The sequence below is a fragment of the Blennius ocellaris genome, assembly GCF_963422515.1.
Source record: "Blennius ocellaris genome assembly, chromosome: 20".
NCBI classification, from domain to species: Eukaryota; Metazoa; Chordata; class Actinopteri; order Blenniiformes; family Blenniidae; genus Blennius; species Blennius ocellaris.
Window position 1 is genome coordinate 23,773,254 of NC_137669.1, and position 22,333 is coordinate 23,795,586.

At 53.9% G+C, this 22,333-nt stretch overlaps 3 protein-coding genes across 3 annotated transcripts in view; all 3 read right to left on the reverse strand.

Moving 5' to 3' along the window:
- Positions 1-206: 206 nt before the first annotated feature.
- polr1h (RNA polymerase I subunit H) lies at positions 207-2,330 on the reverse strand. Its single transcript, XM_080516180.1, has 5 exons — positions 2,131-2,330; positions 1,244-1,361; positions 1,035-1,138; positions 848-957; positions 207-566 (listed from the first exon to the last, which is right to left on the reverse strand). Exons 2-5 carry the CDS (start codon positions 1,359-1,361, stop codon positions 542-544), a joined length of 357 nt encoding a protein of 118 aa, XP_080372306.1. The 5' UTR covers positions 2,131-2,330; the 3' UTR covers positions 207-541.
- Positions 2,331-4,560: 2,230 nt separating this feature from the next.
- On the reverse strand, positions 4,561-12,765 carry mgat1b (alpha-1,3-mannosyl-glycoprotein 2-beta-N-acetylglucosaminyltransferase b; the record flags this gene model as incomplete). The annotated part of the gene is made up of 3 exons (XM_080516081.1): positions 12,510-12,765; positions 8,078-9,181; positions 4,561-5,262 (listed from the first exon to the last, which is right to left on the reverse strand). The coding sequence occupies exons 2-3, from the start codon at positions 8,945-8,947 to the stop codon at positions 4,561-4,563; spliced, it is 1,572 nt and encodes a 523-aa protein (XP_080372207.1). The 5' UTR covers positions 8,948-9,181; positions 12,510-12,765.
- A 1,191-nt stretch (positions 12,766-13,956) lies between these two features.
- The window catches only part of vars2 (valyl-tRNA synthetase 2, mitochondrial), a gene marked incomplete at its 5' end in the record, with an annotated part of 29,625 nt that continues 21,248 nt past the window's right edge, over positions 13,957-22,333 (reverse strand). Inside the window, 13 exon segments of the mRNA XM_080515906.1 lie at positions 13,957-14,564; positions 14,986-15,135; positions 15,535-15,725; positions 15,823-15,934; positions 17,285-17,503; positions 17,833-17,985; positions 19,206-19,229; positions 19,231-19,333; positions 20,454-20,536; positions 20,657-20,725; positions 21,604-21,708; positions 21,803-21,928; positions 22,022-22,092. Of these exon segments, the coding sequence (XP_080372032.1) occupies positions 14,487-14,564; positions 14,986-15,135; positions 15,535-15,725; positions 15,823-15,934; positions 17,285-17,503; positions 17,833-17,985; positions 19,206-19,229; positions 19,231-19,333; positions 20,454-20,536; positions 20,657-20,725; positions 21,604-21,708; positions 21,803-21,928; positions 22,022-22,092 (1,484 nt within the window). The 3' untranslated portion in view covers positions 13,957-14,486.

Here is a 22,333-nt window from a genome sequence, read left to right on the forward strand (position 1 = left end):
AAGCTGATGTGTGTGTGTGTGTCTCGTTCAATGGAGATCTACTTCCTGTCCACTGTTCTCAGACTGGTTTGGTTTCTAGCGTCTGTTCAGGATTGAAGGTGAAACTTCAGCAGCTGATGGCCACAAGTTTCCTTTCACAAAAAAACACTCCGGGAAAAGTTAAAGAATTTTTATTTCCAGATAAACCTGAAGAGAACAAGCAGGACTGATGTGGAGCAGGTAGCGGTCTCTGGAGGACTGTGTGGACCAGGTAACGGTCTCTGGAGGACTGTGAGGAGCAGGTAACGGTCTCTGGAGGACTGTGAGGAGCAGGTAACGGTCTCTGGAGGACCTGCAGGACCGATGGAGCCTCTCCTCCACCTCCTGCTCCATCCAGCTCTGTGAGGACCTTCAGCTCCTCCTGCTGCAGCGCTGAGGACAGACAGGCCAGAGACTCGCTCCACTGAGGACAGACAGACCAGAGACTCGCTCCACTGAGGACAGACAGACCAGAGACTCCGTCCCCCGGGGGCGAGGCGTCTTCCGAAAGCGGGACGTCTCCTCAGGAGTCTTCCTTCTCCTGAAACCTGGGACACGAGACGAGACCCGTCAGCTCAGACCGCAGCGCAGGAGGAAACAGACCGTTGTCATGGCGACACGTCTCACATGAACTGATCCTGGGTCAGTCGTTCAGTTTAATCGTCACTGCATCACTGAACCGTCCTTTAAATTCTATTTAAATTACATCTATTCTCTCCCTCAGGACGTCGTATCGTTGACTCCATCACTTCAGGCAGTTTGTGAACCTCCTGCTGAACAACTGAGAGACTCTGGACGAGTCTCTCAGGGACGTGTGGACGTGTCTCACCTGCAGTGGACGCAGGTGAAGAAGACGGTCTGCCCCTCGTCGGCGGACCTCATCTGCCTGGTGTGGTAGATCATCCCCTCCTTGTTGCACCGCGAGCAGCGCCGGTCGATCTGCGGGAAGACCACCTTGGTTTGTGCCTGAACGTCTCACGGCGGGGGGTCCTGCAGGTCCCAGACAGACGTCTTACCACCGGACCCTTCAGCTCCGAGTCCTCCTCCTCCTCCAGGGCCAGCCAGCTCTGCTCCTCGGGGTTGAAGGCGATGGTGGAGCGGATCTCCTGACCAGAGAACTCTGCCAGAACGACAGGAAGGAGCGTCGCTACGTGAAGGGTTCGTGGTGTGAAAGAACCCGCTAGAACTCTCTAGAACCCAGTAGAACCCTCTAGAACCGGCGTACCTGCAGCCGGGATGCAGAAGCAGCAGCGGGGGCAGCGCACCGTCTCCAGGATCCCAGGAAGAGGAAGGACAGTCCCACACTCAGGACAGAACTTCAGGTCTGCACCGAAACACGACATCTGAGACACACACACACACACACACACACACACACACACACACACACACACACACACACACACACACACCAGGTCAAGACGTACACAACTCATTTCTTCAGCACTATTGATTTGAAGGAAAGATTATAAAGTATATTTCACACAAAACATGCTGGTCTATTAAAGTCGACAATATTGTGTATTTATCAAGTATTATTAAATATTGTGCATCTTTGATATGGAAAACAGAGAATTTGTTGGAGCTTAATAATAATCAACTTGATTTATGAGTCTAATGTCTTTCATTTGAAGTAAAAAAAAAATAGGATCAATGTTTGTTTTATAATTATTTCCACACCATAACTCAGATATGGAAGAATGACGTAGTGATAAAACAAGTTGAGGTCATTTTGATCTAATTTTGATCTCATTTTCACATTATGCCAATATTTCTTATAATAATTTAACTTCAGGATATTTATATCAACCCGAGCTTTTCATCAAAAGTAATTCCTGAAAATGTATTTACGTGCACTTGTTCAATTTGTTTACCATTAAGAGAATAGTAAACAGAGTTATATGACACTAGACTATATAAACATAAATGGACATAAACAAGATATACGAAAAAGAGATCAAATAGACGAGAAATAAAAATATGTAAAAGTACATATTACAGGATTAATTTTCTCAAAGAGCGGTATGTCCCCCCTGCAGCACGGACAGGTGAAGGTGACAAAAAGAAGAATTGTTGTCAAATCAAACCATCAGACCGTCGCAGCCTCGCTACCTTGAAGGTCCACAGACCGGAAGTCCCGCAGCACGTGAGAAGCAGCTCGATCGATAAAACGTCTCCCGGCAGAGGGGAAGGTGAGACTGGCGCTTTGACCGGAGAGGAAACACCTCTAATCCTCTCGGTCCGCTGCAAACAACAACAAACAAACAACAGCGGACCCGCCGGAAACTCCCAGGCAGAAGCGTTGATTCTCGTCAGGCATCCGGCGGGTCGCCTCTTTTTCTTCTTCTGTCTGCTTTTACGGTAGTTTGCATCCTCGCATTACCGCCACCTGCTGGTTCTGCCTCTGTAATGTCACTCCATCCACACACGTAAAACCCTCGAGGCCTCCAGCGCCGCCATCTTGGATGAGGCTCCCGCTCTGCTCAACACGAAGATCCGGGCGAGAAGTTCCACTAGAACATTGGTTCTAGAGCTCGTTTGGCTCGTCCGCGGAGCAACACGAGTAAGAGCTCGTTTTAAAGCTGAGGAGAAACTCTATCCCGTGGAAATTACTGAAATGTTATAAATTATTCACTCATATCATTCATATATATATATATATATATATGTGTGTGTGTGTATATATGTATATATACATACATATACAAAAAAACATTAAAAAATGTTTTTTTTACATACATATATACACACATATATATACACACTCACACACACATATATATATATATATATATAATAGCGTTTCTAGACAATACTTAAGGTATTTGTCTCATACTGTGGCCGCCTGTACAATGTGTGTGTGTGTGTGTGTGTGTGTGTGTCACACACTGTAAAAGTGAAGGCTGAGGGACTCAGTAGTTTCTAAAATAAAAGAGAAGGGACAAGTTGCACCGCTCTCAGCCTCACTCACCAAGGAAGACAAGACTCGTTCAGCATGTGGACCAATATCAAAATAGTAATTTTATTTAGGATGTATTAAAGTCATGAACACATCAGGCAGTGGTTTCACACGTCACCGTACGGAAATGTCCCAAAGCGAGTTACAGTACAGCGATAAGCTTTTCTCAGAACCGGAGCCGTCCTGCGTCGGCCGATCAGCAACTTCAAGACACTTCATGTTTTCACAACTTCCTTCATGTCGGACTCTTCCTTCACGTGGACCAGTGGTTCCGGTTCCACACACGTCCTCCACCTGGAGCCTCTGAGCAGCAGAACTCACCAACACCACCAGGGGGCGGGCTTCCCCTCATCGGCCTCTGGGCCAGGGGTGTCGAACCTGCAGGCCCGAGCAGGGCTCTCCGGTCCTGGAGGGACCCCAGACCACCGGAGACCCTCCAGGACTAGAAGAGGAGCCCAGGGACTGAAACAACCTCATGTTTAAGAGAACAAACTGACACTTTTTGTCTCATTTGCGGAGCTTTGATCTGCTTTGTGAGGACGAGCACTGAAGCTTTGATCTGCTTTGTGAGGACGAGCACTGAAAGCTGCTGGAGCATTAATATCACACTGTTAAACAACATTTCCGGTCTTTCTACAGACGAACAGCAGAAATTAACTCCAGAGAGAATCTGTGTTCCGACGTCGCTTCATTTTTAAAATCAGACTTCATTTTCATTGTGAATTTTTTTTTCTTGAAACGAAAAGGAAACGTTGACAGTTGTAGTGAAATGAGTCTGACCCCCCCCCGAACAGAGTCGTCGTCGTCGTGCCCCCCCCCCCCCAGGCCGCTGCCTTTCACAGCCGATACGCCTCCTGCTGGTTCTGTGAGGAACTGCACGGTGTCATTCTATTCAACTTCTGGCCCCAAAACCTCCGTCCATTTGAATTAAACTCTACTGACATTGTTTGCTGCAGGTTTTGTTTTGGGTTTTTTTAAGCTTTAATCCAAATCAGCTCCAAATTTGCACTTTTAGACACTTTCTTTTTGAGCTTTTGTGACAAGATGGTGAATCAATGCTGAACTTTTGGACTTGTGGTCGTTGATCTTTCATGTGTGATGAAGTGGAGACGTTCCTCCTCCGTCTTAATGGGTCTGTGAGGAAACAGACTGGACGTGGGACCAGAAGGCTGAAGAACGTGGCCTTGGCCTCAGGTGGGACCTGATGTGAGGTCTGACGGGGAACCAGCAGAGACCAGAGGCTTCAGCCTGGAGGCGTTGACCCCCCCCCCCCCCCCTCCCTCCCCCCCCGATGATTCCAATGATCTGATCTGACGTCTACATTTGGCCACAGGAATAAAAACAGTACACCAGAACACCGTGGACCCAGAGAGCAAGGCACGTGGCCAGTGAGTGTTTGGAGGGTGGAGCGACTCCCCTGGCCGGCAGCTCTGCGCCGCCCCCCCTCCTGGAGGAGTCCGTGGGATTCTTTGGTCTGAGAGGGTGCTCCTCTGTAAGGCTCGGCCCCCCTGCAACACCGCCCAGCTCCCCCGGTAAGGCTCGGCCCCCCTGGTAAGGCTCGACCCCCCCCCCCGTAGCGCCGCTCAGCTCCAGCTGGTGTCGTACTGCGTCCATCCCGCCGGCGGAGCCAGGAACACCCTCCGCCCGCGGTACAGGAAGCCCACCACGCCCCTGTAGCCCGTACGGGGGACTCCGGACTTCAGGTCGTCCATGACGCCCAGGTTCCGGGCGAACACCTTAAAGCTGTCCCTGCTGGAGTACTGGACCCTGTAGGGCCGGGGGCCCCGCAGGGCGCCCGCCTGCTGCAGCTCCTCAACCTTCACTAGCGGAGCGTCGTACACCTCCGAGACAAACTTGTCGTCGTACTTCTCTTTGAGCAAATAAGACAGGTCATGTTTGGTAAAAGGCACAAACTCAGTGTTTAGCTTAATGTAGCGCAGGTACTGGTCGAAGAACTGACCGAGGCTCACGCCTTTCCGGCCGAAGGTGATGGTTCTGGAGATCTCGGGCCGGACGCAGGACCGGTCCCTCCTCTGCTCCGGCTGACGCATCCAGTCGTCCCAGAAGGCCGAGGGCCACTTGGGCTCCAGCTCCTCCCACTGGCCCTTCAGCAGCATCCAGCCCAGGCCCGGGAAGAAGTCCGTCCTGTGCAGCAGCTCGGCCCCGGACGGGTCCACCAGGGCGTCCCGCCCGTTGTCGTTCCAGGCCGACACACACCACAGGCTGGGGTCCGAGTGCAGGACGGGGTACAGGGCCCGGAAGTACTCAAAGAAGTCCGGCGCCACCTGGGGGGGGGAGAGACACTTTAACAACGGCTAACAACTCACCTTGCCATGGAGTCCACAGTACTACAGGGTCAGTAGGACCCCAGGTACTACGGGTTAGTCTCCAGGTACTACGGGTACTACAGGCTGGTCCCCAGGTACTACGGGCTGGTCCCCAGGTACTACGGGTTAGTCCCCAGGTACTACAGGCTGGTCCCCAGGTACTACAGGCTGGTCTCCAGGTACTACGGGCTGGTCTCCAGGTACTACAGGTACTACGGGCTGGTCTCCAGGTACTACGGGCTGGTCCCCAGGTACTACGGGCTGGTCCCCAGGTACTACGGGCTGGTCTCCAGGTACTACGGGCTGGTCTCCAGGTACTACAGGCTGGTCTCCAGGTACTACAGGTACTATGGGCTGGTCTCCAGGTACTACAGGTACTACGGGCTGGTCTCCAGGTACTACAGGCTGGTCTCCAGGTACTACAGGTACTATGGGCTGGTCTCCAGGTACTACAGGCTGGTCCCCAGGTACTACAGGTACTACGGGCTGGTCCCCAGGTACTACGGGCTGGTCCCCAGGTACTACAGGTACTACGGGCTGGTCCCCAGGTACTACGGGCTGGTCTCCAGGTACTACAGGTACTATGGGCTGGTCTCCAGGTACTACAGGTACTACGGGCTGGTCTCCAGGTACTACAGGCTGGTCTCCAGGTACTACAGGTACTACGGGCTGGTCTCCAGGTACTACAGGCTGGTCCCCAGGTACTACAGGTACTACGGGCTGGTCCCCAGGTACTACGGGCTGGTCTCCAGGTACTACAGGTACTACGGGCTGGTCTCCAGGTACTACAGGTACTACGGGCTGGTCTCCAGGTACTACAGGTACTACGGGCTGGTCTCCAGGTACTACAGGTACTACGGGCTGGTCTCCAGGTACTACAGGTACTACAGGCTGGTCCCCAGGTACTACAGGTACTACGGGCTGGTCTCCAGGTACTACAGGTACTACAGGCTGGTCTCCAGGTACTACAGGTACTACGGGCTGGTCTCCAGAGGTAAACCAGCTTCCTACAGCAAAACAAGTGTGAGCGGTTTCAGACATGCGAGGGTTAAATGGACTTTAGAAAGTCTGTGGAAAGACGCCAGGACACACAAACCGGCCGGGATCCTCTGAAACGGTCCCACACCGGGGGAACAGTTGCATAAGTGAAGCCGGTCTCCAGACTCTGCAGGAGACCCGGTCTCCGTCCAGACCGGCCAGGTCCAGATCATCAGGGTCTCAGGATGTAGGACCCCTGGACCGGGGGAACCTGCAGCTGCAAGGTTCATGAAGACTCACATCGTTTTGTTCGGTGAATCAGTGGGGAGATTTTTAAAAGGTGAAACTTGTGGGAAAACGTGCCAGAAGAGTCGCACCGAACGGAACGACTGCCGGAACGCTCTGAAGGTTCTAACGAACGTTCCTGAGAGAACAAACGAAGGAGGTCCTGAAACTTACAGAGGTCTGTGAAGGCCTCATCTGTAGCGTGTAGAAGACAAGAGTCGTGGACACGTGGACAAGGCGAGATGGGACTGGGACCCCCCGGCGACCCCACATGACTGCATGAACACCTGCTGTCTGCTGAAGCGAAATCACGCTGGCTAGCAAGTTAGCATCCCAGCTGCTATCGCGAGGAAGCTAACGGCTGCATTGTGACCCGTTTGACCTCCAAGTCTTCAGACCGCGTTTTGGGTCGTTTGTATTTAAAGTCCCATTGGAATCAGACCTTGAAAAACCTGACGTGGCCCAAAACAAACCACTGATATCTAACCAGCGGGGGCAGCTGGTCCTCGACCCAGAGGGGGGGGGGGGGGGTGGGGCAGCTGGTCCTCGACCCAGAGGGGGGGGGTGGGGGAGGGGGGCAGCTGGTCCTCGACCCCGAGGTGAGACCAGCGCAAACATTTACTTAGTGAAACCACACGTGTACTGATATTCAGGTTTCTGCTGGAAGCTTCACATGGTCCACCTCGGAACCATAAACCCTCTTCCTGTGTGGGTCCCCACTGCAGGGGACAGACCATGTGGACTGCAGGACTGGGACCATGTGGCCTCCAGGACTGGGACTGCAGGACTGGGACCACGTGGACTGCAGGACTGGGACTGCAGGACTGGGACCACGTGGACTGCAGGACTGGGACTGCAGGACTGGGACCATGTGGACTGCAGGGGACAGACCATGTGGACTGCAGGACTGGGACCATGTGGCCTCCAGGACTGGGACTGCAGGACTGGGACCACGTGGACTGCAGGACTGGGACCATGTGGACTGCAGGAGACGGACCGCCCCCCCTGGCTCTGATTGAGACGTTCCCAGGACTCTCCGGGGGACCAGCTGTGACTCCGGGCACCACCGAGTCACTGGAAGAGTTTGAGGACTTCGTCAGAGCTGAGCTCAGACCAGGACTCGTCCAGGACCACCTTACCCCTGAGGAGGACCAGGAGAGACCAGGACTCGTCCAGGACCACCTTACCCCTGAGGAGGACCAGGAGAGACCAGGACTCGTCCAGGACCACCTTACCCCTGAGGAGGACCAGGAGAGACCAGGACTCGTCCAGGACCACCTTACCCCTGAGGAGGACCAGGAGAGACCAGGACTCGTCCAGGACCACCTTACTACCTTACTTGGATTCCTTTATTTTCCGTCTCTAACGTGAGGAAACGGTCTGGACTGAAGCCGGTTCGGGACTTTCACACAACAAAGACTTTAAATGAGCTCATTGACAGTTTAGGTGTTAAACACAGTCGCCATGGTAACTGGTGCTTGTTGGAGGTGAAATGGCCCCGCCCCCTCACCTCCAGGTCGTCCTCCACGACCACCACGTTGGTCTGGGAGAAGGTGTAGAACACTTGGTTGAGCGCCCAGCGGTAGTGCCGCGCGATCTTGTAGTACCCCTGAAACTTCCGGTGCTCGGGCCGGACCCGGATGTCGGACAGGTCCGGCTGTCGGATGTGGGTCACCTGCTCGCCGTACGAGCCGATCACGCGGGCCGTGTCGGCGTGGCCGCAGTCCTGGCTGACGATGATGGGGTAGAGTTCTGGAGACGGGCGGTACTGGATCAGTCTGTCCAGGCTGCGCTTCACCGTCACTCGGTCGCAGGCGATGACCAGGATGGGGATGACCACCTCTGCAAGACCGGCCGCCGGCCCCCGGGGGTTTGTGACGGCCTCCTCGGCCTCCTTGGCCTCCTCGGCCTGCTGCTGCTCCGACCTGGATCCTGGAGCCGGTGTGGCGGCCGGGGGCCTCGCCTCCTCCTGCTCCTTCCCCGCGGCGGCGCCGTTCCCGGCAGGAAGAGGCGTTTTCGGCGGCGGCTGCACGACCACCTCGTGGACGTCCTTGCCGCCGCCGTCCACTTCCCTCTTGCCCACGTCCTTCTGCCGGGCCCAGACCGCCCGGTGGCTCTCGATCTGCTTCAGGAGCTTCTTCTGGGTCTCAAGCTGGACCTCCACCTCCTCCGCCAGCCGGATCACCTCCCCGGCCAGGTTGACCCGCCCCCCCTTCCCTCGGCCCAGACCCCACTCCTCCTTGCCTCCTGGCTCGGCGCCACCGCCTTCCGCCGGGCGGCCGAGGGGAGGGCGCCCCCACAGGTACAGCAGGAGCAAGGCGTTCCAGGCCACAAACAGGAAGGCTCCACATAGTATGACAGAACCTTTCTTGCGAACCATGGCCCAAGTAGGGAGGCGAAGGCCGGGGCAGGTGGGGAACCAGTACTGCAGTCAGGAACAATCTCAGAGGGCGGGGCTGGAGGTGCGGCCGCCACTACTTCATGGTGTCCGTCCCGTCCGGAGGAGCCAGGAGAAGACGTGTCCGCCTCGAAGTCAACGAGCACCAAGGTCCTGTGGAAGACATGCGGTCCATGGAACCCCGTGGAGAACCGACGTTATCCTCCAGCCAGCATCCTGTCAACAGAGCAGCAGAACAAGCAGTCAGTGCACCGCGGCTTCTTGCTACACCACAAGCACTCAGGACACAGGCTGACCCTGACCCTGACCCTGACCCTGACCCTGACCCTGACCCCCTAACCCTGACCCTAACCCTGACCCTGACCCTAACCACAAGCACTCAGGACACAGGCTGACCCTGACCCTGACCCTAACCCTGACCCTAACCCTGACCCCCTAACCCTGACCCTAACCCTGACCCTAACCCTAACCCTGACCCTAACCCTGGCCCTGACCCTAACCCTGACCCTAACCCTAACCCTGGCCCTGACCCTGACCCTAACCCTGACCCTAACCCTGACCCCCTAACCCTGACCCTGACCCTAACCCTGACCCTGTGGTTGGAGTCACAACGGTGCAGACCAGCAGCAGGTCGTCTGCAAACGGGACGAAACCAAACCAAGGACAAAGTGTGAAAAGAGCAGATCAGAACGCCGGCACATCGTGAGATCAACACGTCGTTTCACACGACGAGTCCAGAGGTTCAATCAGAATCTGCTGAAGACGGACCGAACTCACGAGGTCCTGCAGCGACAACGACGGTTTGAGGACGGCGTGTCCACCAAGAGGACGGCGTGTCCACCAGGCGGACGGCGTGTCCACCAAGAGGACGCGTGTCCCCGAACGGACGCTGACGAGTAATTAAGAACAACTAAGAGGATAAGCTGCCTCACGTTTCCACGGTGACACGGGTCACTTCCTGTTTACTCCAGCAGCACTACGCGTGGTACAGGACCTGGACCGGGGTTCCAGGTTGGAGTCTTCACACCGAGGGGGGGGGGGGGGGGGGGGGCGTCCTGAAATAGACTGGAGATCCTCTCAGCTCCTGATCGGCTCGGCGCTCCACAGTGTTAATCTGCTGCTGGATTAGGAACCAGGAGCCGTGGGGGGGCGGCGCTGCAACCAGGGGGGGGTCTGGAGGGTTCCAGGAGGGGGTCTGGAGGGTTCCAGGAGGGGGTCTGGAGGGTTCCAGGAGGGGGTCTGGAGGGTTCCAGGAGGGGGTCTGGGAGCAGCAGGGGGTCAAGCAGTGATAGAAATGACTCTTCAGGGTTTTATGAGCAGGAAATGGAAATATAAGCATCCTGTTCCTGACCTTCCTGACCCTACCTGACCCTACCTAACCCTACCTAACCCTACCTAACCCTACCCGAGTTCACCAGAGCAGCTCCACACAAACTAACTTGCCAGTGTTCAGAGTTAAAGCGGTGGTTTGTCCTCAGTGGACACCCAGAAGACGTCCTTTATCAGGGTGTCCTGGGGTCACCTTATCTGAGCCGTCCAGAGTGAGGACAGGACGTCCTCTCTCTCTCTCTCTCTCTCTCTCACACACACACACACACACACACACAACATTTCTGCTGCTCACACTGGAAATCCTTCATGGACGGAAAAAGTGAGTCAGAGCAGGACCTCCCATGGTGTCAGTGGAGAGACGAGTCAAACCCTCGAGTCCTCAGGGACGAACGTGTCCCGCTAGAGTGGACGGTCCAACGTCCGTCCCCTGGACTCACTTCTTACTGGGACACCGTCATCACATTCATGTGTTCATGTTGACACAAAACGTGAAACAAGCTGAAGCTGGATGGCAGAACACACACACACACACACACACACACACACACACACACACACACACACACACACACACACACACACACACACACACACACACACACAGTTTAAATAAATAGAAACAGATGAAGTCAATAGAAAACACGTTGAGCAGAAACGTTCAGGACTTCAGCGGAACCATAAAGTCCGTCGACGTTCTAGTTGGTGGAACAGGAAGTTTAAAGCTCCGTCACTTCTCCAGCTGGTTCCTCCGTCGGGGCTCCATCAGCAGGAAACCTGCTGCTTCTGCTCCGGTCCGTCACACATGCAGGTTCTCCTCCAGGGTTCCCCTCCAGGGTTCTCCTCCAGGGTTCTCCTCCAGGGTTCTCCTCCAGAGTTCCTGTCAGCCCCGGGGCTCTAAAACGCCGCCATGAGGTCCCGGCGACACTGAACTCCGTCAGCTGTGTGACACCGTTCAGCTCAACACGTCACCGAGACAGAAGTGAAACCACCTCCTCTCAGAACCCAGTAGAACCCAGTAGAACCCAGTAGAACCCAGTAGAACCCTGCAGAATCCAGTAGAACACAGAAACTTTTACCTTTCCTCCGTCACACTGAAGCCCGAAGCTGAAACCTCCACCTGAGGAGCAGCAACTCCACCTCACAGCGTCCTGAGAGGACTGGCCTGCAGGGGGGGTGAGGCGGGGGGGGTGAGGGTGAGGGTGAGGGTGAGGGTGGGGGGGGAGGAGGAGGGAGGGGGGAGGGGGCTGTGGCTCTTCTCTCCTCCCTCTCAGGCGACGTGGCGCCTCCTGGTAGGACGACTGAGTCTCTCCCTCTGCTGCTCAACTCCCTCAGAATCAAGCAGCACAGACCAAACCTGGCAACCCTCCAGCTGCTGGGACACTTTGACACGTTGAGACACTTTGTCCAGTTGTTCCAGATGTTTTCACTCTTTGGCTTCAACCTGCAGCCAGGACGTCCACGGGCCTGTCCACTGGCGTCTCAGGGTGGACGAGGGACACGACGGGGGACACAACGAGGGACACGAGAGGAGACGTGAGAGGGGACATGAGATGAGAAGAGACATGAGAGGAGACAAGAGAGGAAACGAGGGGAGACATGAGATGAGACACAAGGAGACATGAGAGGGGACAAGAGAGGGGACATGAGATGAGAAGAGACATGAGAGGGGACAAGAGAGGAGACATGAGATGAGAAGAGACATGAGAGGGGACAAGAGAGGAAACGAGGGGAGACATAAGAGGAGATGAGGAGACACAAGAGGAGACATGAGAGGAGACACGAGAGGGGACAAACTATTGGAGTTCCATTTGTCCTCTGAGGTTGGAGCTGTGAGACGTTCTGCTGCAGAACCAAGTGATGTTCTGAGACGTTCTAGAGGATCCAGAGTGTCCTGGTCTGCTAGGGACCTGATCCAGAGTGTCCTGGTCTGCTAGGGACCTGATCCAGAGTGTCCTGGTCTACTAGGGACCTGATCCAGAGTGTCCAGGAGGTCTGCGGCTCCAGACTCGGGACAGGAGACCAGCTGTCTCCAGATACCGCCGTCCCCCGAGCCGGGGTGCCTGTCGGGGGACACCGAGCGGCGGAGCGGAGCTCCCCGGTCCTCCCCGGAGCTCCCCGGTCCTCCCCGGTCCCCCCCGGTCCTCCCCGGTCCCCCCCGGTCCCCCCGGTCCAGTGGCCGGGACCGAGCGTGTGTGGCGGCGGAGGGACTCACCTGTGTGGTGGGACGCGGTGGGACGCGGTGGGACGCGGCGTCCCGGCTGTTAGCCGCCGCTAGCCGCCGTTAGCTGCTGGAGCCCCGGACTTTCCTTCACAACGTCCCCGCTTCCCCGCGGCTCCAGCTCCTCCTGCCGCCGCCCCCTGCCACCATGTCCCCGCTGCTGCTCGGTGCTGCGGCCCCGGTGTCCCCGACTGTCCCGCTTCAGCTTCCGCCACAGGATGGGTCTCCGCTCCGCTCCCCTGACGGCATCTCCCCCCCCGAACCCGGACTGAAGCTTCACCTCCGGTCGGACCTCCGGAGCGACGGCGGCGCGCGAGGGACAAAAGACCCGCAGCGCCACAGCGATATGTTCACTTTAACTCCAAATCACGACTTTAAAGAACATTACTGGCTTCTTTTCAGAATTCCATTTATATTATTACAGAGCAAAATTATTATTTAAATATATACTTTATTTATTTATTTTTTTTATTTTCCTCAAAACTCCGATCTTTTCCCCAGAATCTGCATCTGGATTTTACATGTAAATCAGTCCTGAGAAGGACTGGAGGGACTCATTGGCCCCGGTCCGGTCCGGTCCGGTCCGGTCCGGTCCGGTCCGGTCCGGTTCAGGTTTCCACCGCAAGAATTGCAGATTTACATGGAAATAAATCTCCTAAGGTTGAGGTTTCAGGTTTCAAGGTTTCAGGTTTCTCAAGTTTGAGGACCGTCTGCTGATTGGTCAGATTTAAAACTCAATACTTTAATATGTTGGATGTGTGTCTCCTGTTAACACATTCAGCTCTGCACTGGTCGTTTATTGTTTTTGCTGTAACTTCCACGTTGGTCCATGAAGAGCAGACGGAGGGACGGAGACTCCCTCAGTCCACAAGGTGAAGCCGTCCTCACCTGTCCAGGTGAGCTCCGCCTCTTACCTGGACGGATGCTACATTCCCTCCCTGTACTTGTAACGAGATGTGGTTTTAAATTCTACCTATAATTGGACTTTTTTCCAGCATATTGATATAAACCTCCAGAACGCAAACACAGGAGGGAAGGAAGACTTTTTAAAAGCAGAGATTGAGATTCCTGAACTGCTCTTGACCTCCTGTCCCGTGTGCTTCTCTGCAGTATGTGGCAGGAGGTAACGATACACAGCAGGAGATCATGATACACAGCAGGAGGTCATGATACACAGCAGGAGGTCATGATACACAGCAGGAGGTCATGATACACAGCAGGAGGTAACGATACACAGCAGGAGGTCATGATACACAGCAACACTGCAACAGCACAGTGGAACAGTACACATTTTTACAATATCCATTTATTTCTGCAGCACTGAGGTCTTTGACTCATATACAAGTTAAGTACAGGTGAAGTACAAGTGGAGTACAGCTCAGTACAGGTGGAGTACAGCTCAGTACAGCTCAGTACAGTACAGCTCAGTACAGGTGGAGTACAGCTCAGTACAGGTGGAGTACAGCTCAGTACAGCTCAGTACAGCTCAGTACAGCTCAGTACAGCTCAGTACAGTACAGCTCAGTACAGCTCAGTACAGCTCAGTACAGTACAGCTCAGTACAGGTGAAGTACAGCTCAGTACAGCTCAGTACAGGTGAAGTACAGCTCAGTACAGGTGGAGTACAGCTCAGTACAGCTCAGTACAGCTCAGTACAGGTGGAGTACAGCTCAGTACAGGTGGAGTACAGCTCAGTACAGCTCAGTACAGGTGGAGTACAGCTCAGTACAGGTGGAGTACAGCTCAGTACAGCTCAGTACAGGTGGAGTACAGCTCAGTACAGCTCAGTACAGCTCAGTACAGGTGGAGTACAGCTCAGTACAGGTGAAGTACAGCTCAGTACAGCTCAGTACAGGTGGAGTACAGCTCAGTACAGCTCAGTACAGGTGAAGTACAGCTCAGTACAGCTCAGTACAGCTCAGTACAGCTCAGTACAGCTCAGTACAGGTGGAGTACAGCTCAGTACAGATGTTATTCCACAGGTTGGCTCCTCTGCAGCGCCTCCAGCTGATCCTCGATCATCTTCAGCTCCTGCAGCAAAGCCGACATCTGAAAACAGGAAGTAGACAAACGTGAAGATTTTAGTTAAATATACTAAAATAATAGTCGACATGTGAAGGAATAATTAAATTATTCACTGCAACAGAAAGAGAAAACGTCTGTTTCATTTGCTCCAATTATTATTTTGATTACACACACACACACACACACACACACACACACACACACACACACACACACACACACACACACACACACACACACACACACACACACACACACACACACACACAGCAGTGATTACATGTCCTGTTTCTGTAGAACCCGTGGGGAGAGAGCAGTGCCTCTGCCTGCCAGTAGGGGGCGGAGCAGAGCTGAGGGCTTTTCACACTTGGCCCGTCGGACCCGGACCAGGACCAGGACCCGGTCCAGGACCAGGACCCGGACCCGGACCAGGACCAGGACTCACCTTCCTCTCCGTCTGCTGCTGGATGTGAGCCGGAACCTTCTGCTGGTACTGCGGACGAGTTACTTTGATCTGCTGCTGCTGCAGCTTCACACGCAGTCTGTCCCTCTTCTGGGACAACTGGACCACCTGTCTGTTCACGTCCCCCCCACCCTGAGGGGGGGGGGGGGGAGGGGGAGGGAGGGAGAGAGAGAGAGAGAGAGAGAGAGAGGGAGGTAGAGAGAGAGAGGTAGAGAGAGAGTGAGAGAGAGGGAGATAGAGAGGTAGAGAGAGAGAGGGAGAGAGAGAGAGAGAGGTAGAGAGAGAGAGAGAGCGGGAGAGCGAGAGAGGTAGAAAGAGGTAGAGAGAGAGAGGTAGAGAGAGAGAAAGAGAGGTAGAGAGAGAGAAAGAGAGAGAGTTAAGCTGTGAACAGTGAATCCAGTGCTTTGATCTTTGTATTCATGATATTTTACTGAATCTGCAGTAAAGTGAAGATTAAAAACAGACTGAAGAGGATCAGTAGGGTCCCAGTGGGGGGGGGGGGGGGGGGGGGGGGGGTGGAGCTGCAGGTACCTGGACGTGAAGGTGGAGCTGACAGGTGTGGTCCACCAGGCCTACGAGGCCTCCGGCGGGGGGGGCGGCGCCGTGGGGCTCTGCTCCGTCAGGACAGTGTAGGTGGAGGGTGGAGACCCGGCTGAGGGTGGCCACGGCGGGCTGGAAGTGGACCAGGACCCGGGCCTGGCTGGGGGAACACACTGCCCACACTGACACACACACACACACACACACACACACACACACACACACACTGAGCTGCTCTGCCGTCCGGCCTGCGGCCACGCCGGCGCCTCGGTCACTTACTGACGGGTCGTTGTTTGGTCAGGCCACACCGGGCTCTCAGGGACCGGGCCACCCGGACCACTTCCTGGACCAGCAGGAAGTCCCGCTCCTCCTCAGGGAAGAACCAGTGAGCCTGGCAGGACGCACAGAGGGAATAATCACCCCACAGAGAGAACAGTGAGCCTGGCAGGACGCACAGAGGGAATAATCACCCCACAGAGAGAACAGTGAGCCTGGCAGGACGCACAGAGGGAATAATCACCCCACAGAGAGAACAGTGAGCCTGGCAGGACGCACAGAGGGAATAATCACCCCACAGAGAGAACAGTGAGCCTGGCAGGACGCACAGAGGGAATAATCACCCCACAGAGAGAACAGTGAGCCTGGCAGGACGCACAGAGGGAATAATCACCCCACAGAGAGAACAGTGAGCCTGGCAGGACGCACAGAGGGAATAATCACCCCACAGAGAGAACAGTGAGCCTGGCAGGACGCACAGAGGGAATAATCACCCCACAGAGAGAACAGTGAGCCTGGCAGGACGCACAGAGGGAATAATAACCCCACAGAGAGAACAGTGAGCCTGGCAGGACGCACAGAGGGAATAATAACCCCACAGAGAGAACAGTGAGCCTGGCAGGACGCACAGAGGGAATAATAACCCCACAGAGAGAACAGTGAGCCTGGCAGGACGCACAGAGGGAATAATAACCCCACAGAGAGAACAGTGAGCCTGGCAGGACGCACAGAGGGAATAATAACCCCACAGAGAGAACAGTGAGCCTGGCAGGACGCACAGAGGGAATAATAACCCCACAGAGAGAACAGGCATCAGGACCTCATGACCTTCTTCTACTAATCCTAACAGTTTAATTTAGTTTTTTTCCCTTGTATTTCATATTACTGTATATTTTGCTCCCCTTAGAACTTATTATACTTTATCATAGTTTGTGATTTGTCTAGTCTAGCCTAGCCTAGCCTTGCCTTGCCTTGCCTTGCCTTGCCTTGCCTTGCCTTGCCTTGCCTTGCCTTGCCTTGCCTTGCCTTGCCTTGCCTTGCCTTGTCTTGTCTTGTCTTGTCTTGTCTTGTCTTGTCTTGTCTTGTCTTGTCTTGTCTTGCCTTGCCTTGCCTTATCTTTCCACTGGAGGAGCAACAACAGGACGTTTTGGTTCAACTAAATGTCCTTCATACATTAAAAACTGTGTATTATGATATATATATATATATATATATATATAGAACAGGAGACATTTCATCACATTCTCCGCTGCAGCCCCCCCACCAGCCCCCCCACAGTGAGGACGGTCCCTCAACGAGACCACAGCTGCTATAAGGTGCAAACCTTATTTTCTCCACAATGAACACTAACAGAGGACAGAGACCCCCCCCCCCCCCCCCCCCACGCCCCCCCCCCCCCCAGTTTAGAACATCTGCCCACATCTGGTTCCTGTAACACTCAGTGTGTGAGGGTGTGTGTGGGTACCAGCTGGGTGGAGCGGGGGTACGGCTGCAGGCACAGGGTGGGGGGGTTGGCGGGGGCTCCGGGGGGGCCGGGGGGGGCTCCGGGCTGCAGACGCTGCCACAGCTCCTCGGTGATGAAGGGCATGAAGGGGGACAGGAGGGCCAGAGACACACACACACTCTGGTACAACACTGCAGTGTGTGTGTGTGTGTGTGTGTGCAGCAGAGGCTTCATGGACTCCTGCAGGACACACACACACACACACACACACACACACACACACACACACACACACACACACACACACAGGTGAAAATCCGAGCAGTGATGAAGCAGTGTGTGTGTGTGTGTGTGTGTGTGTGTGTGTGTGTGTGTGTGTGTGTGTGTGTGTGTGTGTGTGTGTGTGTGTGTGTGTCTGTGTGTGTGTCTGTGTGTGTGTCTGTGTGTGTGTGTGTGTGTGTGTGTGTGTGTCTGTGTGTGTGTCTGTGTCGGTGTGTGTGTGTGTGTGTGTGTGTGTGTGTGTGTGTGTGTGTGTGTGTGTGTGTGTGTGTGTGTGTGTGTGTGCTCACCAGGTAGACGTCACACAGGCAGTGGACCCAGAAGGAGTAGAGGGCTGCAGTGGCGGTGTGCAGCTCGTAGGCCTCCAGAGCCTCCTCACACTGCAGCACCGTGCTGTAGAGCCGCGAGCAGAGCCACCGGTCCATACTGGTCTGTGGAGCCGTCTGACACACGGGCAACAACAACAACAACAATAACAACAACAACAACTCAAACTGTGTCGAACCAGTTCCATTCACATACAGGAGATCTGACACCCTGTGAGTCAGTGTGTGGGGGTTTAGTCTGGTGGGGGGGGGGACCATAAAACCTGAACTAAGAACTGGTTAGAAGGTGTCCTAGGACCATAAAACTGAACTAAGAACTGGTTAGAAGGTGTCCTAGGACCATAAAACTGAACCTAAGAACTGGTTAGAAGGTGTCCTAGGACCATAAAACTGAACCTAAGAACTGGTTAGAAGGTGTCCTAGCACCAGATCTCTTCCCTCTGTTCAGCTCGGTGGTTGACCGACTGGACCAGCTGAGATTCTGGCCTGTACCTCCTCCAGGGTGAGGGTTTAGGGTTTAGGGTTAGGGTTAGGGTTAGGTTCGCCTGTACCTCCTCCAGGGTTTAGGGTGAGGGTTTAGGGTTTAGGGTGAGGGTTAGGTTCGCCTGTACCTCCTCCAGGGTGAGGGTTTAGGGTTTAGGGTTAGGTTAGCCTGTACCTCCTCCAGGGTTTAGGGTTTAGGGTGAGGGTTTAGGGTGAGGGTTAGGTTCGCCTGTACCTCCTCCAGGGTTTAGGGTGAGGGTTTAGGGTTTAGGGTTAGGGTTTAGGGTTAGGGTGAGGGTTTAGGGTTAGGGTGAGGGTTTAGGGTTTAGGGTTAGGGTGAGGGTTTAGGGTTAGGGTGAGGGTTTAGGGTTTAGGGTGAGGGTTAGGTTCGCCTGTACCTCCTCCAGGGTTTAGGGTGAGGGTTTAGGGTTAGGGTGAGGGTTTAGGGTTTAGGGTGAGGGTTTAGGGTTAGGGTGAGGGTTAGGTTAGCCTGTACCTCCTCCAGGGTTTAGGGTTTAGGGTGAGGGTTTAGGGTTTAGGGTGAGGGTTAGGTTCGCCTGTACCTCCTCCAGGGTTTAGGGTGAGGGTTTAGGGTTTAGGGTTAGGGTGAGGGTTTAGGTTTAGGGTTTAGGGTTAGGGTGAGGGTTTAGGGTGAGGGTTAGGTTGGCCTGTACCTCCTCCAGGGTTTAGGGTGAGGGTTTAGGGTTTAGGGTTTAGGGTTAGGGTTTAGGGTTTAGGGTTAGGGTGAGGGTTAGGTTGGCCTGTACCTCCTCCAGGGTTTAGGGTGAGGGTTTAGGGTTTAGGGTTTAGGGTGAGGGTTTAGGGTTAGGGTTTAGGGTTAGGTTGGCCTGTACCTCCTCCAGGGTTTTCCTCTGGTGCTCCGTGGGTCTCCAGGACCCCCAGGGTGAACCTCACCGTCTGCCACATCTTATTACAGAAGTGTCTGCAGCTCAACACCTGAGAGACGGACAGACTGATGTCCCTCTCCTGTCAGGAGACAGTGAGACAGTGAGACAGTGAGACAGTCCATCAGCACCAAACAACCATCGTCTTCATGAGCTTCACTTCCTGCTGCTCATAATCAACCTGGGTTACTTCAGGTTACAGTTACTTCAGGTTACAGTTACTTCAGGTTACAGTTACTCCCAGGTTACAGTTACTCCCAGGTTACAGTTACTCCAGGCTACAGTTACTTCAGGTTACAGTTACTTCAGGTTACAGTTACTCCAGGTTACAGTTACTCCAGGTTACAGTTACTTCAGGTTACAGTTACTCCAGGTTACAGTTACTTCAGGTTAGAGTTACTCCAGGTTACAGTTACTCCCAGGTTACAGTTACTCCCAGGTTATAGTTACTCCCAGGTTACAGTTACTCCCAGGTTAGTTACTTCAGGTTACAGTTACTCCCAGGTTACAGTTACTCCCAGGTTACAGTTACTCCAGGTTACAGTTACTTCAGGTTACAGTTACTCCCAGGTTACAGTTACTCCCAGGTTACAGTTACTCCAGGTTATAGTTACTTCAGGTTACAGTTACTCCAGGTTACAGTTACTCCCAGGTTACAGTTACTTCAGGTTACAGTTACTCACAGGTTAGAGTTACTCCAGGTTACAGTTACTCCCAGGTTACAGTTACTCCCAGGTTATAGTTACTCCCAGGTTACAGTTACTCCCAGGTTAGTTACTTCAGGTTACAGTTACTCCCAGGTTACAGTTACTCCCAGGTTACAGTTACTTCAGGTTACAGTTACTCCCAGGTTACAGTTACTCCCAGGTTACAGTTACTCCAGGTTACAGTTACTCCAGGTTACAGTTACTTCAGGTTACAGTTACTCCCAGGTTACAGTTACTCCAGGTTACAGTTACTTCAGGTTACAGTTACTCCAGGTTACAGTTACTCCAGGTTACAGTTACTTCAGGTTAGTTACTCCAGGTTACAGTTACTTCAGGTTAGAGTTACTCCAGGTTACAGTTACTCCAGGTTACAGTTACTTCAGGTTACAGTTACTTCAAGTTACAGTTACTCCAGGTTCCAGTTACTCCAGGTTACAGTTACTTCAGGTTACAGTTACTTCAGGTTACAGTTACTCCAGGTTCCAGTTACTCACCTTGAATCCTGTGAGAACAAAGTGCGAACCTGAGTGCGTCGGTCCCACACTGGGGGATTCCCTGAGGAAAGTCCTTCCTCTGTGGAAGATACAGGACAGGTCAGCTTCACCGTGGGGGGTGGAGGGGGGGGGGGGGGGTCTGGAGGGCGGAGGGTGGAGGTGGAGGGCGGAGGGGGGGGTCTGTTGGAGGGAGGCTCACCTGAGCTTGCAGCGCCACCTGCTGCTCCTTCAGCTCCACGTTTCCTTCCCTCACCTTCTCCTCCAGCCTCTGAGGAACAGAGACGGTGAAGGACTGAGAACTTCTACACTCTACCTGAGAACACCTCCGGTGTGGGCGGGGCTCAGGTATAAGCCCCTCCTCCGGTGTGGGCGGGGCTTATGAACTGATTCCACCAGATTGTGATTTTAGAGCTTTCAGGCCACGTTTACATGCAGACAGGTTTTTACAAAAACAACTATTTCCCCTTCTACATTTACAAAAGAAAACCTTCATTGACACGACAGCATGTCCACCTGGTGCAGAGCTGCTCTGAGCAGCCACACCTGTAGGGGGCAGTGTAGAAGCATGACAATGACAGCCAATCAGAATCCAGGAGAAATGAAAACATGGTCACACATTGTGACATAATTAAGGACCCGGCGTCTTTAGATCAAAGCAGACAGATTGTTTAAATGTCCAGAAGTCTCAGGAATCATCGTTTGTAGAAACTCCTAGCTGCTTTTATGTTGAAAGGCTCAAACAGAAAGATCAGAGGCCGGTTTGGATTTCATTCCCTACGCTGTGACAAGGTGTACATTGAAGTTATTATGACAGCACTATTTTACCAGTGTGGTCTCTATGGAACTGGACTGTATGTGGTCCCTGAAGTACTTCAAATGTTATTTATTTATACATCTTATCTACATATAAGATCTATAGAAACAAACATAGAGCAGTGGTTCTACCACAAAGTCTGTCTGTATGCAGATGAGCTGCTGGTGTCAGTTGAAGAAAGTCTCTATTGTTCTGGTTTGTTGTCTGGACTCATTCAGATTCTCTTTCTGAGCCCAGTGGTCCAGGCTGAGCCTCAGACCTCACCGGACCTCCAGGTCTGAGCAGCAGAGTACCAGGTCAGAGTACCAGGTCAGACTACCAGGTCAGAGTACCTCCAGAGAGACTCCGTGGACCACGTCCAGAGGATCGATGACGTTCCCCAGAGATTTACTCATCTTCCTCCCATGTTTGTCTCTGACCAGCGAGTGGAGCAGGACCTGCTGGCAGAGAGAAGCTGATCCAGCCTGCTGAGGCCCAGTCTGACCCCCCCCCCGGCAGGGTGTGGTCCCCCCCCCCCCCCCCAACCCCCACCTGCTTGAAGGGCAGCTGTCCAGTCAGCTCGGTCCCCAGCATCACCATCCGGGCCACCCAGAAGAAGATCAGGTCGCTGCCGGTCTCCAGCAGGGAGTTGGGGTAGAACCGCTGAAGGTCAGGGGTCTGTGGGGGGGCAGGGGGGAGGGGGGGTGGGGGGTAGGGGGGTGAGTGACAGGAGGACAAGGGGCAGTTGACCAGCAGGAGGCGGCGTCTCACCTGCTGAGGCCAGCCGAGCATCGCGAAGGGAAAGAGTCCCGAGGAGAACCAGGTGTCCAGAACATCAGGATCTGAAGGAAGGATCAGATCTTCTAAGTCCTGAACGAAGGATCAGAACTTCTAAGTCCTGAACGAAGGATCAGAACTTCTAAGTCCTGAACGAAGGATCAGAACTTCTAAGTCCTGAACAAACGTCTTATAACTGTAGTCTGGATGATTAATAATGTTTTTAGAACCCAATGGACCCAGAAGACCCTGCGGGGAAGAGGAACCTTCTGACCCTGGGACGTGTTCAGAACCTGGCCTACAGGG